General features: G+C 39.1%; 1 protein-coding gene across 2 annotated transcripts in view; it reads right to left on the bottom strand.

Annotated features, from left to right (window-relative positions):
- Positions 1–22,350, bottom strand: part of PUS7 (pseudouridine synthase 7) — a 65,668-nt gene that overhangs the window by 21,513 nt on the left and 21,805 nt on the right. For both annotated transcript variants that reach the window (XM_053673191.1, XM_053673192.1), the window contains 5 exons: positions 22,030–22,114; positions 21,793–21,894; positions 21,215–21,359; positions 14,559–14,670; positions 12,659–12,736 (listed from right to left, as the gene is read on the bottom strand). In XM_053673191.1, coding sequence (XP_053529166.1) covers positions 12,659–12,736; positions 14,559–14,670; positions 21,215–21,359; positions 21,793–21,894; positions 22,030–22,114 — 522 coding nt within the window. The remainder of the gene's footprint in view (positions 1–12,658; positions 12,737–14,558; positions 14,671–21,214; positions 21,360–21,792; positions 21,895–22,029; positions 22,115–22,350) is intronic.

The raw sequence follows: 22,350 nt of genomic DNA, 5'->3' as shown, positions 1-22,350 counted from the left end.
AAATGAAAGAACAGAACAAAACTCTAGAAAAATAACTAAACAAAATGGAGACAAGCAATCCACTAGATGCAGAATACAAAATACTGGTTATAAGGATGCTCAATGAACTTCCTGAGACTCTCAACAGCATAAAAAAGGACCAGTCAGAAATGAAGGATACACTTACTGAAACAAAAAATAATTTACAGGGAACCAACAGTAGAGTAGATGAAGCCAAGAAACAAATCATCAATTTGGAATATATGGAAGCAAAAAACACCCATCAGAACAGGAAAAAAAAAAAAAAGACAGTGTAATGAGCTTCTGAGGCAATTTCAAGCATACCAATATTTGCACCACGGAGGTGCCAAAAAGAGAAGAGAGGGCAATAAACTGAAAACCTATTTGAAAAAATAATGACAGAAAACTTTCCTAACTTGGTGAAGAAAAGACATACAAGTTCAGGAAGCACAGAGTCTCAAACGAGATGGACCCAAAGAGGCCTACACCAAGTTACATCATAAAGAAAATGTCAAAGATTAAGGACAAAAAGAGAATCTTGAAATTTGCCAGAGAAAAGCAGTTAGTTACCTACAAGGGAGCTCCCATGACTGTCAGCTGATTTCTCAACAGAAACTTTGCAGGCCAGGAGGTATTGGCAAGAAATCTTCAATATTCAAAGTGATGAAAAGGATGGACCTACATCTAAGATGACTCTACCCAGCACAGCTATCATTTAGAATGGAAGGACAGGTAAAGAGCTTTCCAGACAAGAAAAAGCTAAAAGAGCTGATCACCACCAAACCAGTATTACATGAAATGTTAAAGGGTCTTCTTTAAAAATATTTTTTTAAAAAGATAAAAAATATAAACAATAGAATGGCAATAAATACATATATATCAACAATTGAATCTACAATTGAATCTAAGAAAATAAACAAACAGACATACGCTCAGAGATACAGAGGACATTTTGACAGTTGCCAATGGGAGGGGGCTTAGGAGGATGGGTGAAAAAAATGAAGAGATTAAGAAGTACAAAGTGCCTGGCTGGTGTAGTTCAGTGGATTGAGTGGGGGCCTGTGAACCAGAGGATGGCGGTTCGATTCCCAGTCAGGGCACATGCCTGGGTTGCAGGCCAGTTCCCAGCAGGGAATGCACGAGAGGCAACCATACACTGATATTTCTCTCCCTCTCTCCTTCCCTTCCCCTCTAAAGATAAATCAATAAAATCTTTAAAAAAAAGTACAAATTGGTTGTTACAGAATAGTCATGGGGGTGCAAAGTACAGCACAGGTAGTCAATAATATTGTAATAACTGTGTGGTGTCAGATGGGTGTGATAGATCAGGATGATCACTTAGTAAGTTATATAATGTCTAGTCACTGGGGTGTACATATGAAATTAATATAATAATGTATGTGAAATGTAATTAAAAATTATAAAGGTTAAAAAAAACTAAAATAACAGATAAAAGAAGTTGACTAAGGAAAAAAAGGTAAAACTTATTCTACAGGGTATTAGAAATATTGTTCCCTTGCATATATTTGGTTCAAGTAAACTCTTATAAAAATTCTCAAAGAAGAAGAAGAAGAAAAAAAAAAAAAGAACTGGCCAGTTGTGGCTGAGTTAGGTGGGATCATCCTGCAAAGCAAATGGTCACCAGTTCGATTCCCAGTCTGGCACATGCCTGTGTTGTGGGTTTGGTCCCCAGTCAATTGGGGCATGTGTGAGAAGCAACCGATTGATGTTTCCCTCTCTTTCTCCCTCCTGTCCCTTCTCTCTAAAAATAAATTTTTAAAAGTCTGTTTTAAAATTAAAATATATAAATAAATGGTATTATAAAATTTTCATGAAAAACTCCTTAATTTCTCTAGTAGTGATGAGGTCTGTCCAGAAAGTATCCAGCCATGTGCTATGAAAAATACATTTATTAAGGAAGACAGACAACACAAGAAACATTGTACATAGAACAATGATACCTCAGTCCCCTTCAAATTTAAGACCTTCTTGATGAAATCTGATTCATTGGTAGCAGTTTGAATCAAGTCATTAGCAACTGTAGCATGATGTTCCTTTTCCTCTGGTAGTAGAAGTCCCAGAACAAATTTTACCACGATACATTTCAGGCCAATATCCTGCCTCAAACTCTTGAATGCAGTAGTTTTTCGAATCCTGAGATTAGCTTTCAGTTCTTGCACTGTGAGTCACCGATCTTTGTTGATTACAGCCCATACATGTTCAACATTCTCAGGTTTTCTGCTTGTTGCAGGCCTTACATAATTTGGATCACGTTCAACAGATTTTCGAAACCATGTTTGAAGCATTTACGCCACATTTTTAATTGCACTGCACTCATTACATCGTCCCTGAAAGCCTTCTGAATCATCTGAATAGTTTTTGCGGAGAAATGTTCAAGCTTAACCCAAAATGTGATGCAGATTTGTTGCTCTACTCACTTAATCATTTTGAATGCAATGGCCATACAGTATACATGAGCACTCAATGGCATCTACCACCCCCACTGACTAGTACAGTGAAGTCATCATTATTCACACATGCATATTCCAGTCCACTTTCCTTGGCTGTCAAGATTACATGGATGTTGCACAAACTGTTCTTGTTATATTAACAATGGCTGGACTTTTCCAGATAGACCTTATCATATGTAGAAATGAATACAATACTATAAAGCCTTTGGTCTCTATTCCCTAACACCTCTCCCCCTAGCAGCCAACATTAAGTTTTTGTATATCCTTCCAGAAAACACTTGATATATATATGTAAGCATATGTGTACTGACTGCACCCCTTTTAGAAGCTTTGGTAAACTTTTTACATATATCATAAATTATAAATATTCTTCTTGATGAATTTTCAAGAAGTGAACATAACCATGTACTTCACATCAGATTCTCCCTTTAAAAAACAGACTTTGTTACAATATAAACTGTTTGGCACCTTTCTTTTTTCACGTGAAATGCGTACTCGAGATCTGCCTGGTCCATACAGTACTTCTGAAGCTGCCCCTTTCTTTGTGGAGCTGCACAGGATGGCTTTCTGACCATTTATCTGACCAGTCCCTCTGATGGACATTTAAATTGCTAGCAACCTTTTATTTTATAAACAATCCATAGCAAGTATCCTAATACTTAGTTCTTTGTGTAACTGTATTAGTATACATTTGGGTAAATCCCTAGGTATAGAAAGTGTGGATTCAAAAATTCGACTCCTATTACCTTCTAAATAGGTTATACCAATTTATAGCCACACCATTAGTAGGTAAGTGCCTCATCCCTATGTCTCCTCACACAGAATATTAATGTTTTTGAGCTCTGCCAGTCTGGTAAGTGAAATATAATATTTCAGCTTTTATTTGTATGCTCCTTATTGTGAGGTAAAACATTTCTTCACATGTTTAATTGCCTGTTCATCTTGTTACCTATTTTTGTATTTGATTGTTAATATTTTTCTCACTATTTTCATATATTAAGGAACTCTCTACTCTTTACCATCTAGTTGTAAATATTATCTCCCCCACCTTTGGGAAATTTACTTTATAATATTTTATAGGTTAAAACATTTCCCCCAACTTCGTATTAAAAAACCTCAAAACTGAATCTACCTTTCTCCTAGACTTACCAATTGTCACATTTTCCCAGATTAACTTTAAGCTCTTCCATGAACAACCACACTTTAAAAAGACACACCTACATATATACACAAATGTAAAATCTGCATATTTTTCTAAACCGTTTGAAAGTCAGTTACAAGCTGGACTGAAATCAAAGGTGATCCAACAGTACTAATAGGCAGTTCAACCCACTCACCCAATTATCACCATTCAGGTTTTTTTTTTACAGCTCCTGAAATTCAGGATCTAATCAAGGGCCACACACTGCAGCTGTGATGTCTATGCAGTCTGGATCTGCCTGGCCTTTTGCTTCATGTTGCTATCTGACTTGGAGAATCCAGGCCAGGTGCTTTACACAAAAGCCTTTCCATCTGGATTTGTCTGGCTGTTTCCTCATATTGAACTCAAGTGAATATGTTGGTAGGAATATTATTACTTTGGGTGAAACTGTGGCCTTTTCTGTGTCCCTCAGCCAAAGGCAATGATTCAGGTTGTACATCACTGATGGCAATAAATCACTGGGTCAGGATGGGATTTGCTACGCTTTTCCACTGTGAGTGCACCTTTCCCTTTACTTTTAATTAGTGATCTGTGGAGCGATATTTTTAAAACGTGTGACTATCCTGTTCTCCCAGTCTTTTTCATCCAGCTGTTCGGCTACCCAAGAATAAATGCCACCTGTGTATAAATAAGTGTTTTTCTATACCTACCATTCTTTAGTTGGCCTCCTTCTGTAAATAAGGACTATACAGTAAAATTTCAGTTAAATTCAGGAATCCTTTTAAAATAGCCCTGGGATATAAACCATACTTAGAAAGGGTATCCTACATCCTAATCTCTAGTCAGAGATCATAAAAAAAAATTATCCCAAGAATATGTACAGTACTTTTAAAGTTGTTTATAGTAAAAGAGGGTACTTTCAGTTTTGTTTCTTTTTGGCTTACACAACACACTTTCTAGCACAACTCGTTCAGCGCAGCCTTGGCCTGCATGCATTCACCAAGACACTGCTCTTCTTCACTGCTGGTCTCTCGCAAGACTCCACTGGCTGCAGAGACACACGAGGGAACTCTGAGCACTGCTGTTCCAGGGGCTCTGACTAGGACTTTCTGTTTCTCTCTCCCCAGGCAAATTCTGATGCCACAAGTGGCTCACTGATTGTAGACAGGAGTGGGAGTGGGTCATGTTGACTCGGGGAGATTTCCTACTCTTGCCCTGTTTTAAATTATGGAGTCTCCTTATTCTAAGCATGAAGGGGGTTAAGGAAGGAAGAGGGAGTGTTTTCCACACATAAACCAGCAACTGTGTCAACTGCTGTTCAGGAGCTTTGGCTCTGCATTTCTAATCAACAGCATCACGCATATCTTTTTGCTTCTTTTTTTAAAAGGTAGATTGTGCAGCAAAAATACTGTCCCCAGGACATGGCTACAAAAATATATTTATATTATATTTACAAATATGAATGTATTTACAATGGTACTGTGGCTGCTGCTGCTTTTGAATTGCTTTTGCTCCTATCTGGCAGTGCTGCCACTTTCACACTCAGGAAGACATATTAAAACATTACACTGACTCAGTTATATTTAAAAAAACTTTTTAAATAAAATACTTTCCTTTTATTTCTCCCCTTTAACATTATAGCTAAGATGTGTTCAGGTGGTTTACAATATCTATAAACTTCATTTTAGGAGAGTAAAGCGGGGAGCTACAGAATTTGCTATAGAAAAGGAGAGTGCTGGAGCTGATAGAGTTTAGAACTGTCTATTCAGGGGTCCGGAGATCATGTGAAAGCAGAACTTGGAAAGAAATGTTGAACATTTTTGCCAACTCCACAGGCTCCTGGACATACCTTCCTGTACCACCCTGTAAGACTCCTGCTCCGGGCCCACAGCGGTCACTGTGTGGGCCCCTGCGGTCCACCCCAAGCCGTCATGTACCCATACGGATTTTCTGAATTGGGATGGGAGCTGTGGCTGTTGTATGAGGGTGGAATTCTTAGGGTTAATCTTAGATATCTTAAGATTTTAAGAATACATTTTTAAATATTACCAAAAAAAAAAAGATTTTACACCTATATATTTTGTAATCTGTTCATGTCTTTTTTGTTGTTGTTGGGAATTCTTTGAAGCCACACTAAAAAAGGGAGGGAGAAGAAAGAAGAAGTAGCATCTTTTGGAAACTGTTATTATTGTTGTACTCTTAAGGAATTCACATCTACGACTGTCATGGAGCCCAGGTGGGATTAAACAGTGACATGCTCTGAAGGTAACTACCCCTCTGGACTTTCTAATGATAAACTCAACCTCAGCTGGAAACCCAGACTCACAAGGACTCAATATTTGGCCTCCTATTCCTGGTAGATGCCAAAGCCAACAATAGAGGGGGTTTTCTCAGGGGAGAGGAGGACTTTGTCTTCCCAGAAGACAAACCTGCTACTTTGCTTTATGAGGCAGATAGCAACCCCAAATCACAGCCAGGCTGGGATCTGCACAGGCCTCAACACAGCTATATTTTTACATCTAAACTTTTGATCTGCCTGTTATTTATTTAGAACAAAGAACTTGCCCTGGCTGGTGTGGCTCCATTGGTTGGGCATCATCCCACAAAGCAAAGGGTTGCCAGTTCGAATCCCGGTCAGGGCACATGCCTGGTTGCAGGCCTGGTCCCCAGGTGCGGCGTGTGAGAGAGGCAACTGATTGAAGTTTCTCTCACACACCCATGTTTTTCTCCCTCTCTTTCTCTCTGCCTTCCCCTCTTTCAAAAAAGAAATAAATTCAATCTTTAAAAAAAGTATTTAGAAAAACTGTACTTGAAAAATAACTAAATTTAAAAAATTAATTAATTTAAAAAAATTAAAAAATAAAAAAGTATTTAGAATAGGGAACAGAGGTAAGGAGAAATTTAATTTTCTTTTCAGATGGCTACTTAGTTATCTCAACCATATTCACTGACTCAATCTGCTGATTATAAATGCTACTTTGAACACATACTAAATCTGTAGTGTATCTGAGTCTAATTATTTACCTATTTCTCTGCCACTATCAAACTGCTGTAATGGCTATATTTCAATAATATGCTTTAACATACACTGAGGCTAATCCTCCTTATTAGTCAGTTTTTGCAGAATTTTTATGGCTGGTTTCACAACTTAACCTTCCCACATTAATTTACAGTCAACTTGATTAGTTAAAAAAAAGGAGCAAGATTCTACTGGTATTTTCACTAGTACCAGCATAAATTTATACATTTATTCAGTAAGAAAAACACCTATGTATCCAAGAACAATTTATACCATTCATTTATTCAAGTCTTTTACATTTCTCAGTAGCATTTCAAAGTTTTGTTCAAAGAGATAGCATAATATATTTTTTAAATCTTTGTTACTAGGTACATATATATTTTTTACCCTTTTCTGTGTAACAGATTTTTTTCCATTGTAATTTCTAACCAGCTATTGCCTGCATATTGATTTTTGTACATTAATCTCTCTTATGTTGTGTTAACTCCCATTCACCAACCCCCAGTGACCATATCACCGACAAACCACAATCTGGCCACATCTCTTCTAATCTGTATTACAGTACGTCCAGAATAATAGTAGACAGTGGTAATAAGTGTGGTCAACTTCATTTATTTTGTTCCTGGCTCTAAATGAAATGCTTCTAGTATTTCACCATTAAAGAAGACACTAGCTTTTCATTTGAGATTTTTGTATTTTGTCATGTTGAAATATTTTTTTTTGTTAGGACAGCATTGATCTCATTCTATTTTAGTAAAGAGGCCTTTTTATAAGTTAGAAATAATCTACTATGGTCGAAAATAATTCATCAATTGGAATTTACTTACTTATCTAACCATTAATTTTATTTGATTCTCCAATTTGGGTCATTTAAGTTGCTTAAAAATTTTTTTAAATGACAAATGATGCTGTATAGTGCATTACTGTGTATAAGAAAGTGCTTTTTAACTTTTTCTAAATTCAGATTTCCTCTGAAAAGACATCTACTCTGAGAACTAGTAGACAAATGGGTGTTTGTGCTTCACTTTGTTGAAGAATACACTTCTCTTTACTCCTCTAGACTTTGTTTGCCAGGGCTTCTGGGCATTGGTCCTTAAGCTCACTCCTGCTGGCTCAGCGCTGCCTGGCAATACGGACGTGGGGAAGGTCTTGGATGTGGAGCCTGGGCACTGGGCCTCCGTGAGAGGCTGAGTTCTGCCCCCAAATGGTAGGTCTAAAGGACCAAAGTAGCCGTGGAAAGAGCTCCTGAGATACAGGCCTCTGAAATCCCAATATCACATGAAAGATGAATGGGAAATTTTATTCTACTCCCTAGTAAAAAATATGCTGTTACTGAGTTAAATAAATGGTTTAAAATTTACCTCTGTAAAACCAGCTTGCCATTTCATCTCAGTTTTCTCTTTTCTTTGCTGAAAATTTCCCTGTACTTACTGAAAATACTTAATTCCTTGATGCATTTTCAACCAGCGTACTTATTTCCTGGTTCAGGGTATGTAGAAGCAGCCTGACCAAATTTCTTGAGCAAAAGAAACCTGTCATTGCCCCATTAATATAAAATGAAGGAAGCTGGGCAGAGAAGTGGGGGAATGGATAAAACCCATACTTCATTTCCCTCTCTGCTCTCAATTCCCTGTCCAATCTGAGGACCAGAAAGGAGAAAGCAGGTCTGGTCCTTGGGCCTGCACCTGGCTGGCCCTTGACTTCTGATGTTCGGGGACAGTGATACAACCACAGGGCATAAACTAATCCAGGAATCAAATCCCAAAGAATCTAGAAAGCAGAGGATCAGGATGAACAGAGTGAGGAACCTCCTAGCTCCCCCTAGGAGGACAGAAGCCCTCTCTGGTGAGTAACTATTGCAGAAATGAACCGAATATTTAAGAGTCAGGAGGCAAAAGGAGTCACTCAGGCAGCAACATGGCAGCTCAACTCTGGAAAGACTGCCCCTGACAAGACTGCCACTGCCCCTGACAGCGTGGAAGCGCCTGGCAGTGCCGTTCTTTTTTCTCTTTTAAGTTGAGATAAAATTAATATCAAATTTATCATTTTGACCATTATAAAGTGTACAATTCAGTGGTTTTTAGTATATTCACAGTTAGACAGTGGTTCAACTGTCACCAATATCTAATTCTGGAACATTCCATCATCCCCAAAGAAACCATGTACTTAGTAACATCGTTCTTTCTCCCTGAAGCCCTGGCAACCACTAATCTACTTTCTGTCTCTATAGTTCCCTATTTTGGACATTTCATATGAATATAATTCATATAATATGTTATAGTATGTATGAGTAGTTCATTCTTTTGGGGGAGCTGAATCATATTCTACTGTGTATTCTTAAATATACAACAGACGTGTATTTCTGAAACCCACTGGCACAGCAGAGAGCAAGAGCATACTCAGTTCTCGTTAGTTGTGGGTTGCTCCCTGAGAAGACATGACAATATCTTCACGAAACTGTTCACCGTTTTAATTCTGACGACCCCGGATCAAGCTTTCCGGTTGCAAATTCACAGCAGATTCTGTGAATAACTTGGGAATACCAAAATCTCACTTTTAAACACCAGGAGCCAATGTAAGCAGCATGTTACACAAAGGGCCTTTATTAACAAAGCCAGGGAAATACTGGCTGAGGCTCAGAAAGGAGACTGCAGGGAGAGGCATGAAAAGAAACGAATCATTCTGACTGAAGCCATTCCTGCTTGAGATCCTGTTAAAATTACTAGCTGACTTGGGAGAGCTGCATGAAGCTGAAAATAAATGCAGCTTATCCCCAGGACCGATTCACTCAGCAATAATGAAACTCCTTGCATGGCAGAGTGGGTTTATCCTGTTCAACAGTTCTCACGGGAAAGGCCAATCTGCCCTGCCCCTCATATCCATTAAGCAAATTAAGGGTGTAGCCTGCATCCGTGAGATAAGTGCTATGTGCTTTCCAAAGGCCAACATTTAGGTATCTAATGTAGTTTCTTACTAAGTCAACAGGAAGATGATAAAGGCAACTAAGGTCAGAATAACAGATCAGTTTTGAGATCAAGTATGACACATGGTGGCTCACCAAGAAGAGAAGTAAATAGATTCACACTTCAAATATTAAAAAAATTTCACATGATATAATGCAATATAAATTAATGAGGTGCCTCAAAAAAAAAAACACTTCTTTTTTCACCCAAGAACATTTTCATTTCCTTTTTTTAAGGGAGAGAAACACCTGACGTGTGAGAGATGTACGGACTGGTTGCCTCATACGCACCCAAACTGGGGACTGTAGCGCCCACGCCTGGACTGGGGAAGAAACTGCAACCTCGGGCACAGGCATATGCCCTGACCGGGAATCGAACTGGCAACCTTTTGGTCGGGGGACGATGCTCCAACCATTGAGCCTCACTGGCCAGGATAACGAGGTGCCTGTTTCTGACCTTCAAATTAGCAAATCATTTTTTAAAAAAAAAGTCATTAACACATGCTTGGGAGAATTCTGAAGAAGCAGAATAAAGATGATAGGTACTACCTTTCTCTAGGGCAATGAGGCTTTGCTATCAAAAACCTAAAATCTAAAATTCCACACTCCCTTTAAATCAGTAATTCCATTGCTAAGATTATCTTAATGAAGTTATCACAGATGTGTGCAAAAATTCAGCTACCAAGGTATGTCTGTCATGGAATTGCTTATAATGCTGAGAAATGGGAAACAATGTAAACATTAAAAAACAGAGTAATAGTTCATAAATTAGGATATATCCATATAGTAAATATTTTTGGTGATATGAATATAATGTTTTTATTAACAGGGAAAGAGATGCATTATTTACTGCTCACAAAAAAGGAACATACTTTTTATAAATATTTTGATTTACAAGTAAGAAAAGAGTCCCCACAAAAATATATAAATATACCAAGCTATGAGCAAGGCAATCTCTGAGGGAGTACAGTTACGGTAGACCTCACATTTTTTTATCTGGTTTCTTCTGTGTTGAAAGCAAAACTAACCAACTTAAGTTTTAATATGGGTGAAAAATTCACAGAGCCAGCCCCAAAGGACAAGAGTCAACTATAAAACTACATTAGATACCAAAGAGAAAGCAACGACCTCCCTGTCCCATAGCCACAGAGTACAGGAAGCCTGAGCCTCGGGCCACTGTCACTCCCCACCAGTCTTCAGTTTCTGGCCCCTTCCCCACGGAGGCTGTTTCCAATCTTCACACTCTTCCAGTTCCCTTCTCCACTCCTGCCCCTTCTTTCACAACAGGTGACTCCATATTCCCTGCTTCCCAGGAGGAAAGGAGATCAGGTAGGAAGACCGGAGTACCATTGTCTTCAGGTGTCTTCCCCTGCTCTTTCACACACATGCACATTTGCACACACCGCTAGTAAGTTGGGAGAGACTCACTCTGCTTTACTACTTAATCATACCACTGCCCCAAGGTCAAGGAACAAAAGGACTGGAAAACTCATTATGATGCGATTAGGAGCTCAACCCTGACATTATTTCCAACGAGTCAGAAAAGCGATGGGAAAGAAGTGAGACAATACGTGATTGTGAGGAAGGAGGAGATGCCCCCTTGAATTCATTATGAAAAGATAGAGGACTTATGAATGCAGATGTGTATTTAAGTGGGGACAGCAAGCACAGATTTTATTTTTTTATTGTGGGATAATTAACATAATGAAAACTGTACATATTTAATATACAAGCTTTAATATGCAAATAGGCCCATGAAAACATCACCACATTCAAGATAATGAACATAGGCATCACCCCCAAGTTTCCTCCTGCCCCTTCTTTCTTCCTCCCCGCATTCCTTACCTCAGGGGTGCACTACGCTGAAAGCCTGAGTCTGTCTGACACCACAGAACTGAATTCATCCTTTCCCGGTTACCTTCACTAAACCGGTTCAGATGCCAGTGCTCCCTTCTCAGAATGTGGCAACATTCTCAAGATCTCCAGTTTCACCGACACTGCTTTACCCACAACTCATAATCCTGCCTCTAAACACTGCTGCTCTGTTTAGATCAAGGTCAAGTCCAACATCTTCAACATGACCAACAGGGCACTTCAGAATCTGGATCCTGCTTACCCCTCAAGCTTTATTTATTGCTGGTCCTCCCACATAGCTAAAGTACTTGCCAGGTACCAAATGTGCTCCGTTTCCCAATTCCATTCCAGTGTCTTTTCACAGGCCGTTTTCTCAGTCTGGAACAAACAATCCTAGGCCTGCGCCAGCCCCAGGGAACTCCTACTCATCTTTCTACCAGCAGTTCTCAGCCAGGCGCAATTTGCCCTTCAGGGGAAAATGGCAATGCCTGGGGGCGTTCCTGTTTGTCACCACCTGGTGGCAGGGGGGATGCTGCTGACATCTAGTGGGTAGGGCACAGCCTGGGCTGCTGCTCAGTGTCCTACGAGGTACAGGATGGCCCCCACAACAGAACTACACAGCCCAAATGTCAACAGTAAAGAGAGTGAGAAGCCCTGCTCTAGATTAAAACTCTAGCATCCCATTTTCTGTGAAAGCCTTCACTGGCTGCCCCCCACCCAACAGTGAGTCCCCTGCTTTGTTGTCAGACGTACTCCAACACCATGAATATAACTCTATTTCAGTATGGATCGCACTGTGTGGGAAGTTCTGATTTTCTTGTCTACTCTATTAAATAACGGCTTCAGAAGCGGAGACCATCTTTTTCATCATGTATTTCCAGTGTGTGACAAAAGAGCTCATTTGCTGTTTTGTAATTAAATTTGGCATAACTTATATTTAGTAATGAATGAACAAGAGAGAAAAACACACTGTTCTCTTGGCTCTACCACAAAACCCCCCGAATAATTACAAAAATAATAAAACCTGTTTACTGTGAAAAACATTAGGAAATACAAATAAGAAGAAAAAACAAACAGAAAAACAATTTTTAAATAGGCAGAGGCACCATCTAAAAACTTAAGAGGCACACTCCAAAAAGTAAATATGAGAGCTCTGAAAGGTGGCGCTGGGATTTCTGCAGCATGAACCCCAACACATACTCTCCACTTACTTGAGAACAGCAATCTCTTGAACAGTAATGGCCCTTTTATCTTTGGTTCCCATGTAGGAGAAGATGTTTGGCTTGACTCTAGAAAGATAAAAACAAGACCATCTGAAGTTGCATACCACTGGGAAATCATATTTTTCATAATTTAAGACTCAAATTATACTTAAAATCATAATAGATTAAGATGATAAAGAGAATTTAAAAACATGTCCAGGAAAACATAATATGCAAGATAAGAAGATAAATGATGCCTGAACGACCCTGGCTGGTGTGGCTCAGTGGATTGAGTACTGGCCTGTGAATAAGAGGGCTGCTGGCTGGATTCCCAGTGAGGGCACATGCCTGGGTTGCAGGCCAGGCCCCCGGGAGGCGGTGTGCCAGAGGCAACCAATCAGCCTGTGATGCCTGAACAACTACCTTCTTGGGGGTGCTCAACTTAGAGCATTTGTGGCTCTAAGTCCATAATGTGCTGCTCACAGACTTGACTAGCCAATGACAAAAATGAAATATGTACTTCCTGCTGATTGTGTGCAGTGTATTATATCACATAACTGTGAAAGTAAAGAAAAACTCATTCTAGATATATAATGTACTACTATGAAAATTTTATATTTTCAACTTTTAGAAAGTTAATAATGATGTGATCTTTCTATAAATACATGCTATATCTTTGTATAAAAAAGCCAAATGCTAAAACAGAGATCTAAATAGTTTAGCTATGAAGATTTAAGTTAGCTCATTTACTAGGATATATTTTATAAAAACTGCTCCACACGAACAGGAAAAAACCAGAAAGGACTTCTTGAGCTCTAAGCCATCCTCAGCCCAGGTCTCAGAGAAACTCTCTCTACAACTGTCTACAACTGCCATCAGGAATGGTCTATTCTCCCAGGCTCAGGTACAGACAAAGCATCACCAACTCTCTCCCTAAGAGCTAGCAACTAGGATGAAATAAAATATTACCTAACAGGACACTGTTTCCTATGGGCTCCTATGTTTCCCCCCAAATTCGTATTTTGAAGCCCTGACTCCCAGTACTTCTGAATGCAACTGCATTTCAAGATCAAGCCTGTGATGAGGTGATGAAGTTAAAATGAGGCCATTAGGGTGGGCCCTCATCTAATCTCACTGGTGTCCCAGAGTAAGAGGAGGAAATTTGGACACATAGAGAGACTCCAGGGACACATGACAAGCGAAAAGGCCATGTGTAAGGACACAGCCACCTGCCAAGGAGGAAAAAAACCCCTACAACACCTTGATCTTGAAACTTCTAGCCTCTAGAACTGTGAGAAAATTAGTTTCAGTCACCTAGTCTGCGGTATTTTATCATGGCAGCCACAAGAAATGAACACACTGTGCACCGCGTTTAAACAGGGTTAAATATATCCCATTTCTAATGGGTGCCTATACCCATTTCTAAACAAAACCAAAATTCTTCAGCACCTGTTCCATTCTCTGAGACCCAATCTCTGCTATATTTGCATCTCTGTTGAGAAAATCTCAGGCAACTGTAATTGAACAACAATGAATTAAAAAAAAAGAACGAAAGAAAATCTAACGGGTCTCTGGTTTTCAGTCTAGTCAATTTCCTTACATTTCAGTAAAGCAAACCTGTGTAGCCATGTCACAGTGCAGGCTTTCGAGGAAGAAAGTTAATTTTTATGTTCAGTAGAACTGACTGGTTACTCTCTACTACATGTGAACTATTTACTTACAGAATTTTCACTTGGCAACATGCAAGGAGGTTAAAAACATGAATTCACCTGCTGTCTAAGAAAACTATAATTGGGAAGCATATATGCTATCTGTTTGCCTATTTTCCTACTCCTTTTTATTTGCATGGAAAGAGGGAAATAAATTTCTGTGATTTGATTTTGTACAGGCACAAGAACAAGATACTAACCTTAAATATTTGGACAGTACATTAATAGCATCCATGGTGTCTTTGTTTTCCTTGTATAGTACAAAGTGGCAGTAACTTCCCCTAGATTTTGGCCAAGAGTGTTTTCTTGGATCTTAAAAACAAAAAAATTAAATGTTATATACACTGCGATAAAAGTTGTCTCAGTGTTTCCTTATGAAACCCTACAAGCTCATTTTTTGCTGGAGAACCTTTAAGAAAGAAATCAGATCTAGTCTGACAAGAAATATAGGTCAAGTGGTTACAGCTGTGTGCACTGTAGGTATTAAACTCTTTGTGATTAGATGTTTGACAACACTGTCCATATGTCAAATCAAAAGCTGAATATAGATGGTGTGATAAGACTAAGACTAACCAGCAGCCTTCACAAAGACACGCAGAGGAGTCCACCGCTGCCTCGCAGAGTTCCATTACAAGCACGTGTCTGATGGGCAGGCGCCCTGCTCCCCAGCACACATGCCATCCAGCGGGAGCGGCAGTCATGTTGGGTGCTGTGGCCGTGCTTTGCATCCCCAGGTGCTTGCACATACAGGACAGATGCCTTAGACGGGCTGGGGGTAAAACTTGTAAGGAGCTGCCTCAGTGACATGTTTCGATTTTCCAAAGGCCACTTTCATCACAAAATATCTAACACTAGATGGTTTACAGAGCGAGCAGCTGGCATTCAAGACCTAACTGTCATTCTTGGGGAAAGGAAATGTTAAACATTAAGCCAGGTTAAATGTCAACTTTTGAACCACTGTTACTTAGCTTGTTCGACTTTTTGGAAACTGACAAACATTTCAAGACTTTGGAGAACCTGATTTTTGAAACTTCTTTTAAATGAGTATTTTAATTATCCTATAATATAGAAATACATTTAAACAATATTAAGATTTAGACTTATGCTGCCCAAAGGCTGTTTCAAAAAGTTAGCACTTTGGGAAAAATATGTAAGGCAAACCCGCACTTCCCAGACGCTGTACAGTAACTTTCATAAATCCTGGGCAACACGCAGCTGCAATTGTTCTTTGAACACATCTACTTTACTTGGTTTCTATCATCCCATGAAAGAAAAACTTTAAGGAATATTTCACATAATCCCTAGAAAAGTCTTCTTTTAAAAATGTTCCTTTGTCTTTGTCTCTAAAATAATACGTTAGCATGAATTCATGCATCCATCTTCAGAAACATAAAAAACTTCTAGTACTAAAGTTCTAGTACCGAAGCTACAACATAATGAACAAATGAATCAATAAAACATCTGGGAAAACTGCCAGGGCACAAAAGCTTAGTGAACTGCTTTTCCTTTCTGATAAACATGAATGTGAGTCTTTTCTGTCTTGGACAGAAAAGTATTACAGATATTTCTTTGGCTCTTGGTGTAAATTCCTCACAACTCATCCTCAGAAAATTTTGAATAGGATTATTATTTTTGGTTTCCCCTCCAGCTCACTACAGTTCAGCAAAGTTGTCTACACTTGGTACCTGTGACAAAAATCATTGGCATTTCATTTTATCTACATGAAACGCCAACTGCTCTTACCTGCTGTAGTTCTGACCTCTGTCCAAATGCATAGCATAAAGAGCACAAGAGAGCAATGTTTAATTTATAATAATATTAAAGTGCTTTAGAGGTGAACATGCAAATGACCGCATGGAAAGTTTCTACCAAGGACTTCTACAGTACCTGGTAGAATGTGGTGGGTTAACAGCCATGTAGACATTAACAATGGAATGTTGCAGAGGCAAACAGTGAACAAGGAGAAAACTCACCTACGGTACAGCCTTCCTGTCTCAATTCCCTCACAATGGCATGTCAGCTCATCCTGAAAGCTGCACTGCCTCTACCCACCAGATGGAGCAAAAGGTTCAAGGCTGGATGCAAAATGTTTCCCTACAGAGATCTGTGCTCTTAAATGCAAAATGCGAGAACATGTACCAAAATGCTCCTGGTGGTTAACTTTTGGTGGTGAGACTGCAAATAATTATTGTTTAACTTTGTGTTTTATGAGTTGCCTGTACTGAGTTACAAAGATTCTTTATTTGAAAAAATTTGCAGTTATTATGGAAAACAGCTCTTGAACCAACAGATTCAAAGAGATTTAAGAGATTAAATCATCTGGTGTGGCTCAGTGGATTGGGTGCTGACCTGCAGACCAAAGGGTCACTGGTTCAATTCCCAGTCATGGCACAGCCTGGGTTGCTGGCCAGGTCCCCAGCAGGGGGTACAAGAGAGGCAACCACACATTGATGTTTCTTGCCCTGTCTTTCTCCCTCCTTCCCCCACTCTCTAAAAATAAATAAATAAAATCTTTTTAAAAAGAGAGAGGTGATTTAAAAGACTTATCCACTGAATGCAATGTTTTTACCTTGTTTGTATCATTATTTGAACAAGTATATAAAAGACACTTTTGAGATAATCAGGGAAAAACTGAACATGCACTGGGTATAAGATATTAAGAACTTATTGTTGATTTTGTTGGATGTGATAATGGTTTATGGTTTTAGTCCTTATCTATTACAGATACATAGTTAAGTATTTATGAGTGAAATGAAGCGCTTTGTAGAACTTTCTTTAAAACATTCCAAAACCCCCCAAAACAAACATTCCAATAAGAAAAAAAACAACAGAATATTAATAATCTTGAAGGCAAATGATGGGTGCAGTGGAGTTAATATACTACTTCCTTTATTTATGTGTACATCTGAAAGTGTCCATAATAAAGTTAAAAAAATACTTGTGGTCAAAGCTGAAACATACCTACATTTTCCCTTAACGACCCCATCTATACATTCACATATTAACTATAATGGCAAGAAATAAATGAAGCCAGAAGACTAAAAAACTAAATGCTATGAACCATGACAACCAAGTATGAGTTCTGGCTCATAGGCATGCATCTTTTACTAGCAAATCCAAGCACTGGGCATGCATACAATTACCTCCTCTGCAAATAACAGACACGAAGATTCTTTTTCTAAATGCACTCATTATACAAAATAGTATGCACTGATTAACAGAAAAAAAATCTGAGTCTCAGCTTCTTTTGGGTGGTTTAACTTATCAACTTCAATCCTCAGAATGCTAAAACGGCATATGTGTATAGCTTCACAATTTGAGTGAATTTAAAATAACTTTCAGACATTTTTGAGACACTCTGATTTCAAGTGCTAATGCAAAGGATTCTCGGGCTGAGATAACAGGAAGCAGCCCTTTGATGGTCTGCTATGGCAGCCCCAGTCTAGCAGAAATAGAAATCAAATAAAAGAAATGTTCAGGAAGATTCATGTACCGCAGACAGAGACCCTTCATCAATAAGAAAGGAAGAATGTTTGTAGCTCAAGAAAAATGACAGGACTGGGGTTGCATGCAGAACATTCTTTCCTTCTTATTTATTCCAGGCCATTTCCACTGCTGCGCCCCGCACACCAACCTTTCCGCTTTCACAGGGATCCTGCCCCATCCCCTCCTTCTCCTCCTGGAATTTTCACCCTCCCTCCGCACTCTTTCCCATCAGTTATCAATAGGCTCAGGGCGCTCTAAAAGTCAAATCTGTCCCCTCTTCTTAACCATGTTCCTTTCCTCTCTCCTCCACTTTACAGCTTATTTGTAAAAGCAGTATGACCGTATTCTGCTGTGTATAATGTGCTCCTGTGTTTAATGCACACCCACATTTTGTGCACATGGTACACGGGATTATTACACCCATCATAATACCCACGGTATTAATCATTATACCCATGTATAATGCACATCCTTATTTTTCCCTCAAAAATTTGGGCAAAAGAGTGTGCATTATACATGGCAAAGTACGTTATTTACTGCCTTTCACCTCAACTGACAGTAAGAACTGGTTTCCAGTCTTACTCCACTGAAACCTCTCTGGCAGACACCAATGATTTCCATGTTGCTAAAAGCTGATGGACATGTTTGAGTTCTATTTTGCTGGACCTAGCTGTAATGTTTCCCACTGCTAACCACTCTGGTTACTAGAATTCCCTCTTCCTGTGATTCCATGACACCAGTCTCTTCCAGAGAGTTTCCTTTTTATCCATCTGGCTCTTCCTCTTGAATCTTATGGATCCCCAGCCCCAGGTATCCCTGCTGGGGACCATTCATTTCAGAAAGTATGGCAAACCTCTACACATCACATGGCACAGTTTTGTTTTTTTTCACTTAAGTCTTTAAAAAGTTCTTAGAAGTTCTATCTCAAAATGTAAATCAATTTACCTGATTAGGTGGCTTATTAATAATTATACGATAATTTCTGAAAAATACTCTACATATGCTTTGGTAGGTAAATCAACGTTCCCTTTCTATCAGACTGGACTGACATATAAGATAACATTTTTAGTTAGTTAAAATAATTGATAATTTGTAATGCTGGGGCACCATGATACAGAATCTACTATGCCTATGTTTTAGGATGCATGGCTTTATTTGAGAAAACAATAATAATTTATATCAGGGTTTGGTAGTAAAGGCACTCTAAAAACATTATAAATGTAGATTTGCAATGAAGTGTAAAAGCTAATTAATTCAAATTCTAGGCAAGGTGGTCCAGGAAAAGAAGCTGTCACTGGTATCAGGTTATATTTGCAGGGGCACAAACAACAGTCTCTGAGTACCAGCCCTCCTTACTTTTCCAATGGTGATTCTTTCAAGCCACTCTCAGCTCACGGGTGGGGGCCTAGTCTGTAAAGGATGGATGGTGGCTCTCAAGTGCCTGTCTGAGTCCATGAGGAGGTGGGAGAGAAGGGCTCAGATAGCAGGCCTCTCCTCACTCCCCTAGTACTAAATTCCACAAGAGGTTTAGATCTCAGTGCAAGTGTTGATCCAGTCTGACTTGCCTTCCTGCTTCTTTTTAAGTGAGAAATTCCTATTTTACTGAAGATGTGCGAGAGGGAAATGGGGAGGGATGGTGTATGTCACACAGAGCTCAGCATCTCACTCAGAAATTCTTAAGGGAATTAAATGCTGGGTGTGGCATAAGCTCAGAAAATACAGATACAGACAGAACATGAAAGATCTGGTGCCACTTGCTTGGGAAGAAAGGGTGAGAAACCTGTAATGGCCACTCTAACCTACAGGTGCCCTAACTCCTTTCCCCAAAGATCACAAAACCTGACACCCTTTAAAAAATAATGATCAACTGCAAGAGGTAAGTAGTCAAAAACAACACAGGTTTTATCTTTCCAATCTACTTCCTAATGAGCACACTCAGCAGAACAAGGTCCTGCCTTTTCTTCTCGCCATTGCAACAGGGTGACTGACCAGCATGTACTGCCTCTCCATAGGGAACATCTCCCAAACAGCCCTTGTCAACCTGGGTTCCAAGGCATTTTATTATAAGGCTACAATAGATGTAGATATTCTACATCTGGAATAGTTATCAGCTATATGCCAATCTTGGGAGAATGAAAAACAGTCACTCAGGTCATTTTCCAGTGGGCTTAATTCCCTTGAACAACTCTGGCTGAAGAAAGACTGTGAAGGTAACATTTTACGCTATGACTTAGAATCAAAGAAACATTCAGTGACCAAGCCATTCACTGTGGATTTGGAAGTAATTGACAACACATTCCCACAAGTACTTCCAGATCATTTCTTCACACTTTTCTTTTTGGTGTCCACTGAGAAGTGGCTACCAATCTCCACCTTCTTCTCCCCAACTGCTCAGGGTTTCTCATTTCTATGTCACCATCCATACTTACTGATTTCACTATGTTTTTTCTAAGGCACAGCTAAACCTTATTTCTGCCCTCTCATTTCACTAGAACCATAGTTAAAAACAATAAAGCTCTCATCCATTCACTGCATTAACCTAACAGCCTTTTAAAAAATATAATCTTGGAATTTTGTCCTAACAAATACATTGAGAAGCAATGCTTCACTAATAGGAGCAATTACCAGTAGGGGAAGAGGGTGAGGAAGTAACATTTTCCTACTGTAATTTTCATTAAAATTTTATCTGCTGACTTGACAAGTAAAAGAAGAAAAATTATCTAATATTTTTAAGGTTAAATGCAACTAGAAATTTCCATGGCTGTAGAAAACATATTAGAACATAAATACCAGAGATTCACAGACAACACACTCATTTCAAATGAATGATGTACAACAAAAAAATGGGCTTTAGCAAAGGGGCTTTTTTCTACATATTCCATGTTTTTTGTATGTGAGTGAAGAAGATGCTCACAGTGGGAAAACAGCACGTCTTTCAATATAGGGGCTTTGCCGGAAGTGTACTACTGGGACAGGTGACAGCAGTTCTGTCCATCTGAATGCTTCCTGCTCTCTATTAAGAACACAGGAGGAGCAATATCCACGCATTTTCTTCTTGAATTGCCACTCAGCCCACTGTGCTCTTCAGGGGACACATCAAATTCCTAAGACACTCTCTCGGCACCACTGTAATTTCAGCAAATTGCTACTCACATAAAAGACATAATGCCCCTCTCAGACAGATATTCTGTAGGATTACTTTGGCATCTGAAATGATATTATTCACCTTCTTCGAAGGAGTGACACGATCAACATCCTTTTCTGAACAGCAAAGGAGGCCTTGAATACGACCAGGTGAGGAAAAGGATTGGTGGGATCTGCCTCTCAAGGTGGCCTGACAGAAGAAAGGCCAGGTCACTCACGCACTTACTTGCCAGAGCCTTTTTCCCAGCTGCATGGTAGGCTACAATATACTTCTTTCCCTCTCTATCCTCTGTTTTTGTCTCTAATCCTGGAAACAGAGATTTAATTGCTTGATGGATGATGGTTCTTTTCTCTTTGGTGTCCTCAACAACCTATTAAAAACACAGATCATTATGTCACTTGTTTCTTTTTACTTCTGAATTTTTAGATTTAAAATTAAAAACATCATTCCACAGGACAGCACTTCTGCTTGCCAGGCTGTGGATGTCACTGTGGATGTCATTTTCCAGGAGACACTGTATGAGTAACAGACACTACGAGGTTCAAAACAACTGATTTCTTTATTGATCTGTGGGCATATGAAATATTTTCTAAAACCCACTTTTTTTGGCCACAGCTTATGTGGATACTAGTTATCAGTCACTGATTAAAAAATATTTTTTAGTGCAATGCCCTTTTAGATCGAATAGGACAGTATCACCCTTTCGTTAACTACTACAATGTTCCCAACAGACACTAACATCTACACAACAAGAGGCAATGAAGACCCTATAAAACCTTTGCACACATTTCTGTATTATTTACCTCGATGGCAACACTGGTTTCCTTATTTACAAAAAGCTGAAGCTCTTCTAAACGCTGCTTTTCTTCGGCTGTCAAAACTGTAAATATATCTTCTGAAGGATCCTTTAAAACAACCATAAAAACTCCCAGTGAGTCACACACAGAATTCAAGGCTGTTAAAGCTCTATATTTCAATGATCTCTGAAAGATGCTGTCTTTAATATAGAAGATGACTTGTGCCGGAGAGCTGGCCCCTACCTCTGCATCCACGGGGATGGACAAGTCATCCAGATGGCTGATGCGCCCATCTTTTCCTATTTCATGAACGACGAAGTCGGAGTATCTGATGAAAAGAAAACACAAACTTTCACAGCATTAACATTTTTGTTACCTGTTAATTTTAGGGAAAAGTTTAGCAGTAGTTAAGCCTTACTATTGTGCAAAACAAGAACATTTTTTAAAAAGGTTTACAGTGTAGAGAGTTATTATTTCTGGCTTCTTAATGAATTTTGAGACAAACTTTAGTTTTGTATCAGAATATAAAGACCCTCTGATACTTTAATATCCACTTATACCAAC

The sequence above is a fragment of the Artibeus jamaicensis genome, unplaced genomic scaffold, assembly GCF_021234435.1.
Source record: "Artibeus jamaicensis isolate MK-2021 breed Jamaican fruit bat unplaced genomic scaffold, CSHL_Jam_final contig_834, whole genome shotgun sequence".
Lineage (NCBI taxonomy): Eukaryota > Metazoa > Chordata > Mammalia > Chiroptera > Phyllostomidae > Artibeus > Artibeus jamaicensis.
Note: the sequence above shows the minus strand (reverse complement) of the source record. Positions and strands in the feature narration are given on the sequence as shown.